This window comes from Chiloscyllium punctatum, chromosome 38, assembly GCF_047496795.1.
Source record: "Chiloscyllium punctatum isolate Juve2018m chromosome 38, sChiPun1.3, whole genome shotgun sequence".
NCBI lineage: Eukaryota > Metazoa > Chordata > Chondrichthyes > Orectolobiformes > Hemiscylliidae > Chiloscyllium > Chiloscyllium punctatum.
The window spans coordinates 38,394,099-38,415,785 of NC_092776.1; the positions used below are offsets into that span (position 1 = coordinate 38,394,099).

At 40.0% G+C, this 21,687-nt stretch overlaps 1 protein-coding gene across 1 annotated transcript in view; it reads right to left on the reverse strand.

Moving 5' to 3' along the window:
* The window catches only part of bnip3 (BCL2 interacting protein 3), a 28,492-nt gene extending 9,181 nt beyond the window's left edge, over positions 1-19,311 (reverse strand). The window contains exons 1-2 of the mRNA XM_072557641.1: positions 19,150-19,311; positions 1,661-1,841 (exon numbers count right to left, since the gene is read on the reverse strand). Of these exons, the coding sequence (XP_072413742.1) occupies positions 1,661-1,841; positions 19,150-19,189 (221 nt within the window). The 5' untranslated portion in view covers positions 19,190-19,311. The remainder of the gene's footprint in view (positions 1-1,660; positions 1,842-19,149) is intronic.
* Between the last annotated feature and the right edge of the window lie 2,376 nt (positions 19,312-21,687).

Below are 21,687 nucleotides of genomic sequence, written 5' to 3' on the forward strand. Positions count from 1 at the left end.
AGTCGGAAGATGCTGATACTAGAGGCTTGGTGAGTCACAGAAGTGCATCGTGTAGACAGTCTACACTGCTGCCACTGTGTGTTGATGGTGAAGGGAGTGAATGTTCAAGGTGATGGAAAGGAATGACAATCACGTGGGATGTTTTGTACTCAATGGTGTCAAGCTTCAGGAAAGTTGTTAGAGCTGAAACCATCCAGGCAAGTGAACGGTACGCTGCTATAGAACTCACTTGTGTCTTGCAGTTCGTGGCCAGGCACTGGGGAGATAGGGGGTGAGCTTCACATTGACTTCAGGCTCCTTAAATATCAAGCTTAGTCAAAAGTGCCCTGACGTCAAGGGCAGTTACTCTAACCTCACCTCTGGACTTCAGCCCTCTTGCCCATGTTCGAACCAATGAGGAACTTGGGTCTGATATAACACTGTATTTACCCTTCTATACGCTTAGCAAAGTAATAAGAGCACACAGGGGTGGAGTGGCTTAGGAAAGGAATTTAGCAGCAAAGACAGATGGGGAACAATATTTAAGAAAATAGTTCACAGCTCACAAAGATATAACAGTGATTCTAGGAAGGGGATAAGTTAACCATGGTTAACCAGGAAAGTTAAGGATAGCAGTAAATAAAGTCATAGTCATAGAGACATACAGCATGGAAACAGACCCGTCCATACCTATCAGATAGCCCAACCCAATCTAGTCCCACCTGCCAGCACCCGGCCCATATCCCTCCAAATCCTTCCTATTCATATATCCATCCAATTGCCTCTTAAATGTTGCAATTGTAAAATAAACAACATGATAAAGATTATTGATAAGAAAGGGGATTGGGAATGTTTAAACACCAATAAAAAACATCAAAAAAGGTAATGGGGGAGGAGATAAACTTTGAGGGCAAACTTACAAGCAATATCAAGATGAAGGTCTGCAGAATTTACAGGTAGTTTATGCAAGCAAGGAAAACCTCAGCAGATAAAATATAGTTTGGGAAAATATGAAGTTATGCACTTTGGTAGAAACAATAGAGGAATTAAATATTATTTAAATGGCAGGGAATTGCAATAAATTGCAGCACAGAGGAGTTTGAGTGTGCTTGTGGACCAATCTAAAAAATTGGTATACAAGTTTAGCCGGTAATAGGGAAGGCAAATGAAATTTTGGCATTTATTTCAAAGGGCATGAAGTATAAAAACAGGAAGAAGGGCTTATGCCTGAAACGTTGATTCTCCTGCTCCTCTGATGCTGCCTGACCTGCTGCGCTTTTCCAGCACCAGACTTTTCAACTCTGGTCTCCAGCATCTGCAGTCCTCACTTTCTCCTAAAAATAGGAAAGTCTTGCTAAAAATATACAAGGCTGTACCATTCCATGGAATACCCCATGAAGATACATTAGATATAAGACCTATGATGGCTCAAGCTCTCAATGTACATTTCTTGCCACATTGCACAGAGAAGATATTTTAAGCTACAGATGATTATTTTGTGAATAGACTAATTAGAAGCAGAGCATCCCATCTTTCCCGTTTTGGATATTGTGCACTTCAGCACCAATCCTGGTTCTGCACAGTTTACAGAATATCCAATCTGCAAACATAACTATTTAACAATATAAGCTAAATGTATTCATGACTTTAAGTTTGTGACAAAATTACATATTGCATATACCTGTCACAGTGAGAACTTCCTCGGGAGCTGGTTCGGCCTGATTCATGTTGAGCATCTAGAAGTATTTTTTCCATTTCCCCATTGAGGATTGAAGTGGGTGCTGGAACCTGTTCCTGTGCTCCATTTTGTGTGCTGCTTTCATTGCTGCCATTGTTATTGTAGTGCAACTCTACCCAAGATCCTGAGTGGATTAAAAGTAAATTATTGTCAAATCCCTGTTTACGTAGTCTGGGATTAAGTGACATCCCACAGTATTCTGGTATATGAACTCAATTGTTGGCAAGTTCCATTTTTACTCTTTACAAAGTCAACAATGTGCAGATGTCTTGTTATATCTAGGGTTGATGACACAGATAAAATTCAGGATTTAACAGGATTCCATTAACAGTTCCACATTGGGGCAGAGGGAAGGGGAGATCTCAAAGAAAAAAAATTAAACAATTAATGGTTACAAAAAACAAGATACACAACTGATTCCTCCAGTTCATCTTATGTTTCCTTCTTCGCTTCAGTCTTGTCTGTCATTATTGTATAACATTACATAATCTCACACAGGATATACAGCTTTTTACTCATGTTTATGAATCTAAGTTAGCATGACACTTTGGACCTGTAAATACATTTCTACAGTATTCTAAAGGCATCTTCTTGTAGCCTGAAGGTTTATTCATGATGTCGCCATGTTTAGACGATAAGCTGGTGACTCGCTCTGACCTCCAGTTCACTTTTACTTAAAACAGTGGTTACAAACAGGCTCAGATAAGATGATGCAGCAAATCATTATTCATTTTGTACTTTTGCATTACAGCTTATTCCTTAATTACAAATTTGCTTAAAGAGAATAAGTTGAATTTATTAAACTACATTGAAATTGGTTTTCAAAAGTGGATCCCTATCTAAAGTACAGAGAGGAGGTAGTACAATCTAGGTATTACAATTATCTCAGACTTGACCTCTGGATAAACACAACACAGCCAAACTGCGTCATGACCTCTGCATTATAATTTATCTATAATTCAGATAATTTACAACCATACAGTGGTTCAAAATTGACTGAATAAAATGCTACTTTTCTATGCAAACATAAAAGCTTCACATAGTAAGCCAAATACCTGACAACTTTCTGCTGGAATCCAATATACTATCAATGACCCAGTTAAATAATCAGTTACGTTTTTCACTGCCTACATGTCTAAATGTATCAAATAACAAAGATTTTGCATTTCAATAATCATTACCTAATGAATTGTTCAAACACTTCCTCAGGTCCACATTTTTAAATATTTGATTTGATGGTATTGAGAATTGTACCAAGATTTTCTATATCTTTGCTGCCAGAATAATAAACAGGCATTCAAATTATGAATGACCAAATCTGGAAGTGAAGAAGCAACACAATCAAATGAATACATCTTAAGTATGGGAGAATTACATTTCCACAAAATTTTCTTGACAGTCTCAAATCATCCTCTCCTGCTCTGGCACACAGATTAACTTCTGATCTTAAGGAATAGTATTTTTCAGTTTCACTGAGTATTGCATACTAGCAAGGCTATTTGCTGCACACGTTCACTACTAATCAAGGGGGTACAGAACCCCAACTGTAGGTTAAAGTAAAGAAGATAAGTTAGTAGAGGTTAAAGAATGAGATCAGTTAGAGAACAGCAAAGCAACATTGACATCTACCATTTGCAACAGTTTATGATGATTCATGCAAGTAGATTTATGCTTACTGAAGAAACAAGTTAAACAAAGTTGTTTTCTAAAGTCAGAGCAATCTACTATCTGCAAACAAGGATGACAGTACTGTTGATACTAAGTCAAGGTAACACTGCACTGTAACTTAATGGCATTGTGTCTTGCAGACAGTTCAGAAACTTGACTGGAATCAGGTGTAGTTTTTTTTATTTTTGATAGAACTGAAAAGTTTTTACAGACACTCTACCAGTTCATTGAACTCAGTAAAAACAAGCACCATAATGTTGTAAAATGTCAGTAGATCAGGCAGCTATGGACAGAAATACAGTTAATATTTCAGGTCATCAGAACTATGATCCGCACTAATTAGATAATTTGTGCTTAGTGTATCTATCAAGAGCTTGAATTTGGGCCTACTTACTATTATTATGCACTCTGATAGAACAAGACATTAAAAAAAAGAGAAAACCCAACAATCCAATGCTGTTGAGCAATGTTGCTGGAGAATTAATACGCATTGATGCAAGATACCATTGCCAACTGGTTTCATTGCTCACATGTAACTTTGAACGTTGAGAGTTAAACATCCAAATCGTGATGTGAGGGCATTAACTGGACAGATAATTAAGTTTGATTGTTGGAATGTTTCACAGTTGGATAATGGTTTGTGAACCAGATGCATTTCTGGAAGTTTGTTCACATCATATTTCTCAGCTGTTTGCAAGGGATAATGTAATTAATTTATACAATTTGGGTTACATGTAGTTAAACACCCTTGTGTGCAGAAAAATACTCAATAACAGTTAATGTCCTTAGGACGGGGCAAGAGATTTGGAAAAGAATATATTATTTTGTGCTCTAAGGTCCTACAATCATAAACAGAACTAAATAGCTATCTTATTATAAATAACATAGCAGTGCACCTCCAAACAGATTCTTGGGTTACTGTTTCTTTTTAAAAAGCTATTTAGCATCTTTCAGATGGCATACTGTCCATACTCTCACAGCGCGAGAGACCCGGGTTCAGTTCCCGCTTCAGGCGACTGACTGTGTGGAGTTTGCACATTCTCCCCGTGTCTGCGTGGGTTTCCTCCGGGTGCTCCGGTTTCTTCCCACAGTCCAAAAATGTGCAGTTTAGGTGAATTGGCCACACTAAATTGCCCGTAGTGTTAGATGCAGGGGTAAATGTAGGAGAATGGGTCTGGGTGGGTGCGCTTCGGCGGGTCGGTGTGGACTTGTTGGGCGGAAGGGCCTGTTTCCACACTAAGTAATCTAATCTAATCTAATCTGGATTGTCCATTTGTGTGTTAGGGATTCCCGCTTTTGCAGCCAGTACAGCTCCTGCTTTTGGTACCTTTCGGATCTTACTTGCTTTGATGTTACTTGGGAACTGTGCAATCAGGGAGAGGAGGGTCAATGCTGTCCTTGCCCTGCTCAACTAAAATTGGTCAAACGCCTTTAAAGAAACCATTCCAGGAGACTTGGTCAATTATTCATCACTAGAACATTCTACTTCTCACTCTGTTGCCATTCCCATATTTATTATATCTGTAAAATCTCACAGGGCCATTATATCCATCCAAATGAAATTACCCACTCGATTTGAACTGCTGAAATCAATCTTATCCCATCAACTTTCCATTAGATTGATCAATTATTCTTTTTCCTCTCGATTCACCAAAAAAAATCTATGAAAAAGAATATGAGCCAAACTCAGTAAAAACTTCTCACACACTGATGCTGTGAGCCAAGGCTCGAACAACGGAGCAGTGGGGTGTGGAGGCAAACTTATCTGGAAAGAATGAATTTGACCAGTATCTAAGCTGGCACTTTCTTTGGTTTGTGAAAGGGAAACTTTAACATCCTCCAGAATGTAACAAAACATCTTTCACTGCATTTCAAAGGATTGTTCATGTGTTCATGACCATCTAGCACAGAGTGTGTTAGTGTGACTTCCTGAAAATGTCCACATCAGAATGTGAACATGCAAACAGCCACTCAAACATGCTGCGTATTTATGCAAAATAGCAGAGACTAATAACTCTTAATAAGTACATCTCTGGTACTTTTGAACTTGATAGCATCATATTCAATTCGAGTAAAACATTTCAAAGTTGTGGAAAGCCTGAAGGTCGTTTTCAGTAATGGAATTACCTTCAGTATAACAAGTATGCCACCTAGTGCTGTAGAGAGATAATTCTTGGAAAATTGACAACTTATAAAAAAGGTGAACTATAACGCTTGCACTGGGCTAAGTTTTACTCATGTTGCAGAACAATTCAAATAGAACTACAGGAAGATTCAATGGATTCTACTACTTCGAAACATTTTCCATCAGAAACGGAATGTATGTAAAACATCCAACAATGCAAGATGAAAGGGTAAAAAATAAATTTGCCATCATTCTATGTGGCTGCTCTCTCATTAGAGCGATGACAGAAGGTGGTTGGAATGGAGGGTCCTTCACGTAACCTTAGCCAGTATGGAAACTATGCTGTTAATGTCAAGCGCATTGCAAACCAGCTCTCCAGCCAACTTAGCTAAGTGACCCCCCCCATACCCAACCACGTATGGGTAGGCATACTATTAAGTGTGTTAAATGACAGGAGTCATATTAAGTGCATACTAGCATCCAGGGGTGGCAAAAAGGATTTAAAAACTTTCAAATAAAAAGCTGGAAAGCTTAACCAAATGATCTTTGGGGAATTTATTATATAAAACATTGCGTAGAGGAATTACGGTATGAGTGTATTTCCTGCATAAACGTACTCTATTTCCCTCTCACCTGAAATATTTTAATTATGGTGCAACATCCCCTCAACTTTTTTTTTGTACAAGTTATTTGTTAAGTTGAAGTTGTTGGTTGGTTTGCTGAGCTGGTTGATTTTCATGCAAAGATTTCATCTCCCTTCTGGGTGACATCTTCAGTGCTGTGTAGCCTCTGGATGAAGTGCTGTCATTGTGAGGGAGAAAAAAACATTTGCAAGATAATCAACCAGCTCAGTGAACTGATCAACAACTTCAACCCAAGCTCCAGACCTTCACTAAAACTTTATTTGTTAAATGCGTGTTCTCTTTAATATGACTTTGGTTGGCTGGTGTAAAAACACAAGTGTAGCAACCCGGATACTGCCTGTATGGTTACTGCACTGTTTACAGAAAACAATGCTGCCCAAGCTATAATTAAATTAAATGGCCAACATGCTGCCCATGTACATCTAGCAGCTTTCAGATAAATGTTTTTGGTTGGGGGCTGGCAGGGGAAGAGACAAAGACAAAGACAGAGACAGAGAGAGAGTACACAACAGCATGCTATGCAAAAGACATTGCGACCTTTCTTTGGGGGGAGTCCACACTCAGAATTCGTGCTCTTTAAGATCCCATGATGGAGGTGTTTTTCTAACACATAAAACCTCATTATAGTGATCATTCAACACATCTTTGAGTTTAACTCAGGTTAACATTTCCCTTCAGATTCCTGAAACTCATCTGTGGAAGAAACAGCATTCCATATTCGTGGAATCGTTTTCCATGGTTTCAGTTACCTGCGGTTTCCCGTGGCCGGAACATATTATAGGGAACGTTCCGGAACCAGGGACCAGGATGCTGCTGGGATGGTATGTTTCCCATTTAAACGAATGGGTTTGTTCCTATCAGAGGTTTCAGGCTTCCGCGATAGGTCCTGGAACATATCCCCACAGATACAGGGGGACTACTGTACAAAACATCAACTCTGGGGATTAAATCAATCTCAGAAAGATGCGAAACATTCAGAGCTAGGAGAAAGTGAGGACAGGAGAAGGGGTTTCATCAAAATATTTTTTGCCAAGTTATCTTTATACACCTTCAGAGATTGTTCTTTCAGGACGATCACAATTGTTGCTGCCTTAGAATAAGTGCCAAAATAACCAGCAACAGCATAGCAGCGTATTAACCACAGACATGAGCTTCTCTGAAGAAGGTTGATAAACCTAGTAACTATAGGTTGAATTTCCTCCCCAAGAGGATTGTATGAATTGAGAAATTTTCCATCATGCCACACTTATCTTGGAAGAAAGTGCCCCATTAGAAACAATTTCTGCTCCAAGGCTGGAGGTTTGAGATGAATTTGGACTGGTCACCTCTGGATGCAAATTGAAACCAGTCATTACCAATACTGATTGTTGAGACAGGCTTTTTACAAGATGCATGTTGGTTATCTGAGAACTTGTCCAGGATTTTTCTTGAACGTTAGGCAGTCTAACACTCACATTACATCTCTCCCATCCATTCCCAACTCATGCCAACCCACGTCACCTTACAGTCTCTATGGTTTAGCAAAAATAGTGTCTATATGATCACTCAGCCTCACATGGCCCCCTTCTGTGTTTGGACTTCCCTTACGTATGAATCATACTCCACCACATTTCCCCTCACTGCAAAAATTGATAGATCAGAATGAGGGAAGAACACCTGAATCTAGATCCACAAAGTTTTCACCACTCTGAAAATTTACACCTATATGCTATCAATGATTAGTCAATATCATCTGCATCTCAATTCTTTTGTCACCAGATCTTTGCAGAGTTTTCATACAAACATGTCCAGGATCTCTCAGTCAGCCATTCAAATACATAATGTGACTGATGTCTTGTTTGTAAGGACTCAAAATAATGCCAAGTTTGCCAATTATGTCAAAGGCCATAGGTCTGTGGCTCTGGCTGGCTTCCCAAAGGTGAAAGGCACCACTGACTGCACATTCATAGCAACCAAACAACTAGGAATATTTGTCAACTGTAAAGGCTTCCTTTCCGACAATAACGTAGCTGCATACAACTACAAAAAGATCTTTTTGGAGGTGTGCAGAAAGTTCAGAGTCAGATACAACGATACTTTGTCCCTGGAGCTGAGATTAAAGTCATACAGACTCACATCACTGTCGATGCTAATAATTGGTCAGGAAAGCCAAAGTCATGATAATGAGATGGGGAGATAAAAACCCACTTACCTGTATATAGCACTTACTTCCAATTTTCCCATATATTATTAAAACACCCGATTTCCTGGGCAAATTGGCTAAGGTTACCATGAAGAAATCTCCTCAGCCTCTTAACTGAGACATGGTAATCATCAGTTAAATCACTAGTAGTCTCTCTCTAATGGGAGATCATCCCAATGGTCTGGTAAGACTAAGGTGAATTTATATTTAATAACAGTAAGAAGCTACTTCAAACACCATTCTTCACTAACCAAAAACAAAAGAAAAACTTAGCAACAAAATACTGCACTCAGAATTTCTAACATAAACTTATGGAAGAGCACATTTCACCAGCTGACACACAGCCCCTCCTGTTTTTCTTTTAAAAGTACATTATGTTTCCTGGTATGCATACACCCTGTCAAATCCATGTGATAGTCACGTTAGAGCTAGAGTTTAGTGCTTACTTAAATCAAACCACCCAATCTCAGAACAGCCAGCTGATGCAACTATTACTTTGATGATATTTATAAATGAAGTGTTGAAATAAAGAGAAGTGATGCCACACTTGTTGCTCTTCAGAATTCCACCGCAAGCCTAATACACTTCGCTGGAAAGGACAGCCAGCGACTGTTCTATGCATCTAAACAACCCAAGGTCAAAATATGCCACAGCGCTTTCAGTCACAGGCTTCTTCAGAATAGCTGATTACGTATAACTTACCAGCCATTCTCCTCTGATTAGCAATGACATTTTATGCATCCAGTATAATTTCATATTACAACTATTTTGTCGACCATAAAATTTATTTGATATCAGGAGAACATATTCTATCAAAATTAAATGATGACATTTAATGGTTATGATAACACTGAAAAATCTCACCAAATACGTAAACTTTTGTGACCAATCATTTATTCTTACCACTCTACTCATTTCTCCCTGTTTGCTTATTAAGTTGATTATATGCAGAATCTTCAAATTCTGATGAAAGTTTAATGTTGAAATATGATATGTAAACATGGCAGCATGGTTGCTCAGTGGTTAGCACTGCTGCCTCAAAGCACCTGGGTTCGATTGTTTCACTGTGAGTTTGCGCATTGTCCCAATGTCTGTGTGGGTTTCCTCCAGGGGTTCTGGTTTCCTCCCACAGTGCAAAAATTAGGTGGAATGGCAGTGTTAAATTGCCTATAGAGTCCAGGGATGTGCAGATAGGTGGATTAAAATCAGGGTTATAAGGCAGGTTTTGGTGTGGACTCGATGGGCTGAATGGCCTCTGCCTATATTGGAGGGATTCTATGGTTCTATTCTATTAAACCTCTCAAAAGATGCTGCAAGACCCCTGATGAAAGTTTTCAGCATGCTTTTGGTTTCATTTCAGATTTCCAGCAACAATAGTATTTAGACTTTGCTACTCTTCTCCCATTTACAAGGCACAAGTCAAGAATGTGACGGAAAACTCTCCATTTGCTTCGATGATTGTGCTGTTAACAATACTTAAGGACCTCAAATTATCCAGAATAAAGCAGCTCATTTGATTCGTATCCCATTCATCACCTTAACCTTCACACCCTCCACCACCGACACACAGTGACAGCAATGTGTACAACATGCAAGATGCACCAGCAACTTGCCAAGCCTGCTTCAAGCATCTTCCTATTTATTTTCTATGCCAGATAATCCACAATGCCTGGAATCTAGAGAAAAGCAAGTCTGTTCTGTATATTTGAAAACTAATCTCTTTCCACAGACAAAAACTGTCATGTGCTTGTATGCCTTACGATAGTGAAATTTAGATCCAATTCAAATGTATTAGTGCTTACACAGCCATTTTAGTGGGAATATTAATTAAAACATATTGTTGACAAAACAAATGCTTGCATGTAGGTCAAGAAAAGAAAGCAGCATAATAAACTATTTAAACTTTAACTGCATGATATAAAACATGGAAGAAAATGTGGGAAAAGCTATTGAAACGCCTGTAATGGGCAGAAGTACATGAAAGTTTTGCCTAACACCACCTCCAGCACGTGCTTTCAAATGTCAACACCAGGTTGAAATGAAAAAAAGCACAAAATAATTGCCTTTCTATTTTGTTTTACATACTTTCCAATACCTTCAAGTCAAAGTCTGAAATTTGAAAAATGGATACTAACTATCTGTCGAAGTTCATTGCAAATTATTGTTTATCCAGTTTTTGTTGTATTGATTTGAATCATACAAAAATCTATGTCTTTATTTTAATCCACCTGAAACAGAAATTTATACCTAGGAATGAATGTCGTCTGAAAATTGATGGGTAAGAACCGAAAACACGTTCTTTGTGTATATAGGTTCGAGGCTTAATGGGCAAAGAGCCCATTAAGGGAAAATGCTATGTCCCTATGTCCTACAGAAACATGTTTAGAGAGAGTTAGAGGAAAGGTTAAGATGCGTGAAGTGTGCATCTGTGAACACTTATAGATAGTGTCTATAAATGAACTTTAATACTTGTATGAGATGGACAAAGTCCATCTAAGGAGAATGGCAGAATATAATGTTTTAGAACAATTAATGAAGCAAAGCCGCAGAACTGGTGGGTGGGCAAGTAGACACACCAGTGAATCTATGAAGTAAATAATATTGAAGCTGATTAAAAAATAAACAAACAAAAAACAAATGAAATCAGACACGCGGGATGATATTAACAATATAGTACTGGGAGCAGAAATCAAATGACCAAAAACACTACCAGAGAACTAAATAACTGAGGCAAGGAATAAAATAAATGCTATTATGATCAAAAATTAAATAAGACTAAGGTCAAGAACAAAATAGATAATAACAGAACAACATAATTAAAAATAATCTTGGAACTGGGAAACAGCAAATGTTTTTGGAGACATCAAATGAAGTAAATTGTGGTAGGCAAACCTGAACAACTCAAATCACAGCAGTGCCTGTAGGTACTTACAGAGATAAGCAGATAGACTTTACAAATTATGAAATTTAACCAATAAATCATACTAGTTTCTATTGATCTGCAAGCAATATTTCACTGATTCTTATGTGTGAAAGAATGGAAAAAGTGTAATCAATATTTTAACAAGACAGGAATTTCATAAGATCAAGGTAATTTAGCTTGGAGATGAGGGTGTTTGTTAGAAATAGAACAAGGTGGTTTTCAAGGTTTATTTGTTAACCATTTGTGCTATAAAAAGTGTCTTTATTTGTACTTGTATAACTATGAAACAAACATTTGTTTTAATGCTTAAATAAAAGCACAAGACAATAGCTTACTGCATATTTGGATGCAATTCAGTTGAAATATAAATATTTTTAAACTTAACATGGTAGAGATGGCAACATTCACTAACCTCTCTGGAAGTAGGCACACAAATTGCAGTAAGACCATTTACAGCATTGCAGACAGTGCAACAAATCAGTGCAGTTTATAGTTTTAAATTATTGTTGCATGAAGCTATTGCTAGTCATTGGTTACACCATCACCAGGGATTTAAGCTTTCAAGTGACTAGCACCACCTAAAGTCTGGAAAAAATGGTGGGAGTTTTAGAAAAAGTGAATATAGGCTGCAATACTTTGAACAGCTGGACAAAAGACAAAATACATCAAAATTCTTGGACAATGTATTAGAGGTCTTGGAGTAAGGTGGAGTACATAGAACATAGCACAGTACAGGCCCTTCAACCCTCGATGTTGTGCCGGCCTTTTATCCTACTCTAAGATCAGACTAACCTTACATACCTTTCATTGTCTTCTTTGTGCCTATCCAAGAGTCACTTAAATGTCCCGAATGTATCTGACTCTACTACGACTGCCAGCAGTTCATTCCACGCACCCAGCACTCTGTGTAAAGAACCTACCCCGACATCTCCCCTAAACCTTCCTCCAACTACCTTAAAATTATTTCCACCATGGGAAAAAGGCTATCCACTATCTATGCCTCTCAACATCTTGTACATCTCTATCAAGTCACCGGTCATCCTTCTTCGCTCCAATAAGAAAAGCCTTAGATCTCTCAACCTTCCTTCGTGAGTCATGCCCTCCAGTCCAGGCAGCATCGTGGTAAATCTCCTCTGAATGCTCTCTAAAGCTTTCACATCTTTCCTATAATGAGGTGACCATAACTGAATACAATATTCCAAGTGTGGTCTAAACAGGACTCTCTATACAACTGCAGCATAAACTCACTGCTCTCAAAATCAATCTCCGCTAATGAAAGCCAACACACCATATGCTTTCTTAACAACTCTATCAACTTGGGTGGCAACTTTGAGGGATCTATGAACATGGTTTCCAAGATCCCTCTGTTCCTCCTCACTGCCAAGAATCCTGCATTTAACCCTGTATTCTGCATTGAAATTCAACCTTCCAAAGTGAATGACTTCTAACTTTTCCAGGTTGAACTTTATCTGCCACTGATCAGCCCAGCTCTGCATCCTGTCAATGTCCCGTTGCAAACTAGAACAACCCTCTACACTATCCACAACTCCACCAACCATCGTGTCATCGACAAACTTACTAATCCACCGTTCCACTTCCTCATCCAAGTCATTTATAAAAATCGCAAAGAGCAGAGGTCCCAAAATCGATCGCTGCAGAACATCACTGGTCACCGAGCTCCAGGCTGAATACTTTCCATCTATTACCACACTCTGTCTTCTCTGGGCCAGCCAATTCTGTATTCAGACAGCCAGATTTCCTTATATTCCAAGCCGTCTTACTTTCAAAATGAGCTTACCATGGGAAACCTTATCAAACGCCTTGGTAACATCCATGTACACCACATCCACTGCTCTACTTTCATCAAAGTGTTTTGTTATATCCTCAAAGAATTTGATATGATTTGTGAGGAATGACCTGCCCCTCACAAAGCTATGCTGACTATTTCTAATCAAACTAAGATTTTCAAAGTAATCATAAATCCTGTCTCTCAGAATCCTCTCCAACACTTTGCTCACCACTGACGCAAGACTCACTGGTCTGTAATTCCTAAGGTTATCCCTATTCTCTTTCTTGAACAGGGAATAACATTTACCACTCTCAAATCATCTGGCACTACTCCAGTGGACTGTAAGGACGCAAAGATCATCACCAAAGATGCAGAAATCTTTTCCCTTGCTTACTGTAAGGGTCTATCCCGTCTGGTCCAGGGATTTATCTATACTTATGTTTTATCAAAATTTTCATCACATACCCCTTCCTAACATCAAGCTGTTCTAGCATACCAGTCAGTTTCACGCTGTCCTCAGAAACTTAAAGGTCCCTCACAGTAGTAAATACTGAAGCAAAGTATTCATTAAGGATCTCCCCGACCTACTCCAACTCCACATGCAATTTTCTTTCAATATTCCTGATCACCCCTACCCTCACTCTGGCCATCCTCTTGTTCCTCACATGCCTTAGGGGGTTTCCTTAACCCAACCCGCTAAAACGTTTTCATACCCCCTTCTAGCTCTCTTAGGTCCATTGTTCAGTTCATTCCTAGCTACCTTGTAACTCTCTAAAGCCCTGTCTGGTCCTTGTTCCCTCAACCTTAAGTAAGCTTTCTTCTTCCTCTTGACTAGACGTTCCACATTCCTTGTTACCCAAGGTTCTTTCAACCTACCATCTCTTCCTTGCCTCAGTGTGATCTAGTTTAAACCCTCCCAAAGCACTCTAGCAAACTTCCCACATAGGATATTGGTGCCTCTCCTTGTACAGGTCCCACCTCCCAAGCACTATCAGCTTTCTAAACAACCTAATTTCTGTCACCCATTTCCCTGAGAACACCTGTTCCCAATTTAGGCACCCCAGTTCCAACCTAATAACATTGAAATTTCCCCTCCCCCCAATTAAATACTTTCCCTTAAATAGTCTGCCTATCTACATATTGTGTCACGAACCCTTCCTGGACACACCTGACAAAACTGCTCCATCTAAACTATTTGAACTAAGCAGATTCCAATCAATATTAGGGAAGTTAAAGTCACCCATGATAACAACCTGGTTACTTCTGCAGCTTTTCAAAATCTGCCTCCCAATCTGCTCCTCCATGTCTTCTGCTGCTATTGGGGGGCCTGTTTTTAACCTTGCTACTTTCCTGTTTCTAACTTCCATCCATAGTGACTATAGACAAACCCTCCTCGATCATCTCCCTTTCTGCAGTTGTGTTACTATGCCTGATTAGCAATGCCACTCCTCCACCTCTTTTACTCCCACCCCATGTGCACCCTGGACTCCATATGTTGTGTCATCCCGTCCCATCCCCGCCTCCACCCCCAAGTCGAAGCAAAACACTCAGAGACGCAGTATAGCTTTAGCTCCTTCATCTTTTTTCCGGGCCATGGAGGGAAAGAGAACGACTGTCCATGATCTTGTCTGGAACAACAGCAACCCAACGAACCATACAGTCACTTTACAGGGAGGAGCATCCAGACAAGGAAACACACCAATTGGGCAACCGTTACAATCAGAGAGCATCACGATCAAAGACCAAGCCATCTGTTGTTCCATAATGAATAACTGGCTTCACATAATGAATACTTTTCACCTTGTTAAACTGACATGACATACTGAATGCTTCCAATGTTGCCAAATGGCTCTACATAATGACTATCCCTCCACGCTGTTAACCCATCACCTTTGCCTCCAGCACCCCACGTTTAACTGCAAGCTCCTATCTGATCAGAGTCATGCTCAGCTGAACCTCTTGTTTCACAAAGCTCAGAATGTAACTCTTTTCCCACCTGCACTCAGCTGAATCTCTTATTTCACAAAACTCAGAACCCAACCCCTCCCTGCCTCCACACACCACACAACACACACACACACATATGAGCAGCAATGCTGTGCCTTAACATGGGTGCTCTGCAGTCGAATTTAGTCCCTTTTCATTTACAGGGTCAGTAATAAGGTTTTGTCACCAACTTTCATTGAAGAAAACCCTTCTGGTACATCTAAGTTTAGCATTTCAAACCTAGATAGCGGCAAAGTAAAGCCAGACCCAGTTTAACAGCTGGTGCCTAAAGCAATAACATAAACACTAATTTTATCACCTATATCTCTGGAGCTGATCTGTATTAAGGAACTCTCAGGGCATAGGTTAGGACGCATTTGTGCAATTATTAAACATTTTAAAAATAAAAAGTAGCTCCTGCAAAAGAGGCTGTAATGTACTTCCTGGATGTTTCTCATCCAGACCTTTCAGACTGCTCTACAGGGTAATCATTAACTTTTATGTACACAAGTCCCTCACTGAAAATAAAGCAACTGCCACACTGCTTTGCACAGGTGCACACCTTTTTATAGCCTACCATATTTTCTAGATTACAGGTTGAAATATTTTCATTTAACATGCCCAAACATGTTGATCTCAGTGATTAGTCATCTATATAAGTTACGTATAATGTGTTCAGCTCCCCTTTCCCTGCACTGGAAGGAATTGAGCCTTTCGCACAGTTACTACAAAGACTATTTCTGTTCCTTATGGTGACCCAACATATTACATTGAATACGTCACTTGAACAGTTGTTTACTTTTCAGGTGCACATTTTTAAAAAAATCATAACATAAAAAAGTTTCCATTGAAACTGAGCAACCAAAGAACAGATGTTCTAAACTAATCAAATGAGACAATCAATCAGCAAAGAGCCAATGATAATTTAGTTTTATCTCTGTAAAAATAATTGGTGCCAACTTTCTAAATTTTCAGTTCTGGTTACAAAACTTCATATTGTGAGTAACACATACTGGTGTGACCATACTTCTCTCATTTCTTTTGTTTCTGAGGAAGTTGTGGAAAGTCCCAAGTCATGCTTCTGGGGATGACGAGTAAGGTGTTTGCCTCACTTTTACTTGATTTAATGGCAATACTCACAGTAAATTGCCTTTTCTGATAATGACCAATTTACAATTTAAACTGCAGTACAGATGTATCTTCTGTCATGTGAACTTGTCACCATCCTCCATCCCAAATGTCAACTTTTTCCAAGTAAGATCATGTCCCTATTCAGTCTAGAGAGGAAATCTTTTTGGCACTGAAAGTTGCCAAGACATCTTCAGAGTGATGTGAAATGAGCATTATTTACTCCTCTCTTTGTAGGCAGTGCAATGTTAAAACCAAGGAACACAACCCCCATTTTATTAAGATTTTAGAGGGAAGAACCACGCTTGTATAAACGAGGGCTCATCTGTACATTTCCCTCTAACTGTTGCACAAACAAGTGGATCCAAACTGAAATGCGTCTCCAATAATCAATAGTACTGACTGCTATACATGTGCACCAAAACAGAGCATATCCCCTAGAAAAAGTGATTTTACATTTAGTTGGCCAAGTATTTCAAACAAAACAAATTTTAATCAACCAGAATTATACAAAACAAATATACTCATGTGTTGTTGATCTGGCTTGTGTTTAGCAGACCAAGGTTAAAAAAAATCCTCCAATTGTTAATCTTGTCTAAGGCTGTAAATAAGATGATAAAGAGGGATAGTTAGAAGGAAAAACTACAAAATGAAAAACAAAAAAAAGGCAGAAATGCAAGAAGTATTTGCTTTTGGAATTTAGTTGTATTATGTAAAATTAGTAGACGCTTGTAAGTCATATCACCATAGTCTTACCGAACTTGCTCTTTCATTAGAGAGAAATGACTGGTGGTGCTTTAACCCAAAGATTACCACACCTCAGGCAAAGGAACAACAGTCCTTCATGATAAGTTCAGTCAGTACAGGAAATAGCTCCACAATGTTCAAACTACCTGTCTAGCCAACTCAGTGGCATTTGCATACAAACATAACAGTTTCATCTTATGCCAAGGATCACACACTATAGTTATGTTATCAGCTCCAAATCAATTTGCAAAGTTTTATATTGATACACCCATGAAACAGCTGGCAACTTTCTTGTGACACATTGGTTCCAGACTGCTTAAAAGACAAGCTGTATGCAATCCTTTCCATGACATCTACTCAAAATAAGCTGTGTTTGTACTGCAGAGGCAATATTATGAAACTGAGCTGTTGGTGCTGAGTCTCATAAAATGCACCTGCATCTGTGCATTAAAATTAATGATTGAAATTTTTGGGGACAAGGACAACATCTCCAAAAGAAGGTGTTCTTGGCAGGTTAGCCGCTACATTGGAAGGGTAATTTTCTAAATGTATTCCTTGGTTAATTAATTCCAGTAGTATGATAGTTAGCATGAATCAGCTTTTTAAGCATTACAAAAGCAACAATATCAAACAATATCACACAAATAAATGTCATTCTTCCCAGTTTGTTTATATCGTCATCTATAAAATTTGCATGTCTGCTTCAAATCCACGTTGATGTACAAATCTCACAGTACTCACATAAGCATATATTTTGGATATCCAAAAAGAACCTTAGTGCAAGCAAGAAGCAAAGTCTGAGCACGACTGATACATCCACAGCTAGAATAACCATCTGGCTTGTGGCCAGTGGCAAGATCAAGAGGTAGCAGCCACAGGCAAAAACAGTAAAGATACAAGGTGATATTTATAGTCATGTTTAGGTCATCATGGGAAGCTGGTAACTATTTCTTACCATACAAGAAGCTGAGGCAAGATTGGAGAAGGGGTGCAGGTAAAGCCTGAGGAAATTGCTAAGTGGACTGAAACCCTGAAAGGGTACACTGTCTGGTGTTGTGTTGTTCATTCAGGCTGGCATGCTGTCCAAAATAATTTCACTGGTGGTACATCTGGGATGTGCCACTGATTCACCTAATGAGAAATCTGCCCATATACATTCTGCAAGTTACAACAATCTGCTGGAAAGCACCTAAGGATACATACTGAAGAATCAGTTGGGTGCTGGGGAATAAAGATAAGACTGGGTGTACATCAATCCATGTGAGATCTGAGAGTGGTATACATGCTGGCACAAGCAATCAGTCAAAGGTGAGCAAGCTTTTGGAGCCTTTTGTAGCAAGATTCTAATCCCAGTCTGGCACAAGTCAGAGACTGGGGACCCTATCTCCAAAGGAAGATCACCTGGGATCAGGAGCTCATATCCTTGGTAAGCTGAATGTAGCAGTGATTTGCCCCAATGAATAGGGCAGGGAGGGGATAGAAAATCTAGACCACTGTACCTGGAGTGGAAAACAAAGGAATGCTTTGGTCTTTGCTATTCTTGTTTTCTTCTACAATTAGGCTACCATTTTAAACGTCACATCAACTGACCATAGAGTTATCCAAATTAAGGGGAAAATATATAATAGCTCTGTAAGGAATAAACAGGCAGCATATACCGTTGCGTGCTTCATCAGTGAGCAACTAACTAAAATTTATTTATGAGAGGAGAGTTCCGCAGTAAAGCTTCAGACAGGATATGCTCCATGAAGGGTTTCCATGACAGGCTGTAAGTACAGTCAGTAGCTGGTATGTTTACAACCCGCTTTGTCCATGTGAATGAGGGGGAAAGGCATCCGCGGATGTGCCGTGAGGATTTGGTTTATATCCTGCGGCACTACCATCATCACTAAAGCTGCTTTAGTTACAGAAGGAGTTCACGGAGACTCAGCCCAGGGACTAACCAGGCAGGCCGCGGGCAATAATCCCCGACCATCATTCACCCCCGCTGTCGAATGGAGAGACTGACCCCAGAGTCCGGGGCTGGGCTCGGGGCTCACGGCCTCTCTCCCCGGGGCTGGAGGGGGGGGTCAGGGTTCGGGGCCTCTCCCCCTCTCCCCGGGGCTGGAGGGGGGGGTCAGGGTTCGGGGCCTCTCCCCCTCTCCCCGGGGCTGAGGGGGGGTCAGGGTTCGGGGCCTCTCCCCCTCTCCCCGGGTCTATCTGCACCAAGCCGCCCGGTGCGGGACCCCGGGATCACTCACCCTGCAGGATCTCCTCCTGGTTACTGTGCCCTTCGCTCATGGTTCTGGAAAGTTCCGTTCCGTCCAGCTCCAGCTCCAGGTCCGGCTTCGATGTAAACAAACTGATCCTCGATCCTAGGGCCAGCGACGGCCAATCAGCATCGACCGGAAGGAGCTGCCTGAAGTCGCGCTACGCACTTCCGGGGAGCACAATGTGGGGGGCGGGAGGAGACAGAGGGAGATGCTGTATATGGATATGGGTAGAATGGATACAGAGGGAAGGATATAAGAGTACAGAGAGAGCCATAGGGGTACAGACTTGGATGTGAATACTGTGGGATATAATGAATACAGAGGTGTTTATAGATACAGAAAGAGATATAATGGACATAGAAGGGGATATGGATATGGAAACAAAGGAATATAATGGATAAGAAAGGGAATCTGGATACAGAGGCAGTTATGGATACAGCAGGATATAATGGTTACAGCAGTGGGGGTGGATATCGGCACAGAGGAATATAATGAATAAAAGAGCTTTTAGGGGTACAAAGAGGGAGATATAGCGAGACACAAGGATATAGAAATACAGAGAGGAATATAATAGATAGTGAGGGAGATATATAGAGACACAGGGATATAGGGGTCTGGATGGTATTTAGGGGTACAGAGGGGGATATAAATAGAGATAAAGGGGGATATAGGAATTCATAAGGGGGTGTAGATACACTATGGGTGATATGGATACATGGAAGGATATGATGGATAAAGAGGGAATATAGAGAGCACAGAGGGGAAATATAGAGGCACTGAGGGGTACAATGAGGATATAGGCTACAGAGACTGTGTAATGGGACACAGAGGGAGGAGCCATTTGGTGGGGTAGAGGGAGAGGTCACAAAGGTCATGGCTGCTTTAGAGGGCCCAGAGGGGATTATATGAGAGAGGAGAGCTGTGGGGGAACAGTGTAAAGGGCTATAAAGAGTGCAGAGAGACAAAGTGGTGGTGCTTAAGGGAACACAAACAGAAGGGGTTATAGTGAGGTGGCAGAGAAGGAGGTGTCTACACAGGAAGGGGTAAATGGAGTCATGGACTACAGGGAGAGGGGCTCAGATTGGAGTGGCTACAGGGAGAGAAACTTAAAGACCAGGGGCTTTAGGAAGGAGGCAACAGAGGAGGGACTTAAGGGAGACACAGAGACTGGACTTCAGGGATGGTAAGGTCCTGGGGGGGGGTCATTAGAAGGGGTGGGGTCATGGGGGGGTCATAGAAAGGGGAGGGGCCCACAGAGGCAGAGCTGTATGAGGAGAGGGTCGTTTAAGTGATTCCATCTGAATGAATGCGGATTAGCGCCAGCCCAACTGATGAAAACTGCACTGTTCTGAAAGGCCATCCTCCATAATCCTCAACTGTCTTCCCTTAACCCAGTGTGTGATAATATAAAATCATGATCCACTGCAAATGAAAACAAAATAAAAATAAGAACATTCTCAAAGAAACAAAATAAACTGAACCGGAGGAGGTAAAATAATCTCTGTGAACGTAGAAACAAAGTCAAGGCAAAGCTGTCCTCTACTTCATGTGTGCCAGGCACAAGTCCTAAATTGATATTCTTGAGTTTGCAAAAATGAAACAGTACCTGTACATACCACTGCTTTCCTTCATTTCCACTAAATGGCCATTGTTACCACTAGATGGGGCAATTGCAGTAATATTTTATATATTTTTTATTCACTCTGAATGTGAACAAGTACTGAGGGAAATTAGAAAATGGCCAAAAATATTTTCATATTTCTCCAACCTTGGCTCTATAGAAAAATAGCTAACTATTGTTAAGATTAATTGAAAAGCAGGATATGGCAGACTTTGCATGGAAATCTGAAAGAAAAATAGAAAATGCTGGAAGTACTCAGCCAGCAACATCTGTGGAGAGAATGTTAATATTTCAGGTCAATGACCTTTCATCAGAACATCTTAAAGTTACACTGAAACATAATGTGGTTAGTCCTTATTTTGAGTCTTTAAAGATTTGACACAGCACCTCTATATTGGAAACAACATTTTTGTTTTGTGTTCATTTCAGACTGGACAAAAGGTGTATCTTTAAGACTGTTACATGATATCATGACAGGTTACATTCTGAAATAAAGTGCCCACCTTCAGCCATGCTCCTAGTTCGATCGATTCCATGTCATGTGTTCAGTCAATGAGTTAATTTTTTATTATACAGTAACATCAGTGCACACAGTACAGATTATATGTAAATCTGTGATACAATAGCAATGCAAATAGTATTGTTTGCCAACTTGAAGGCATTTGTCTCAACAAGAATTCAGGTTTTGAGTATTCACTTAAAAACAGGAGGCCACCGCTGATCTGATTTAAAATACAGAAACTTTGCAAGTGTAAAGACAACTAACAAAGCAATTCTAGAAACAAGATACAAAACCCCACAGAACATATTATTTTCTATATTAATAAGGCCTTTTCTGTGTCCAGACAGCAGTCAATTATGCAAAGTTGTTTTTTGGGAACTGCATAAAACAAAATAAAACACAC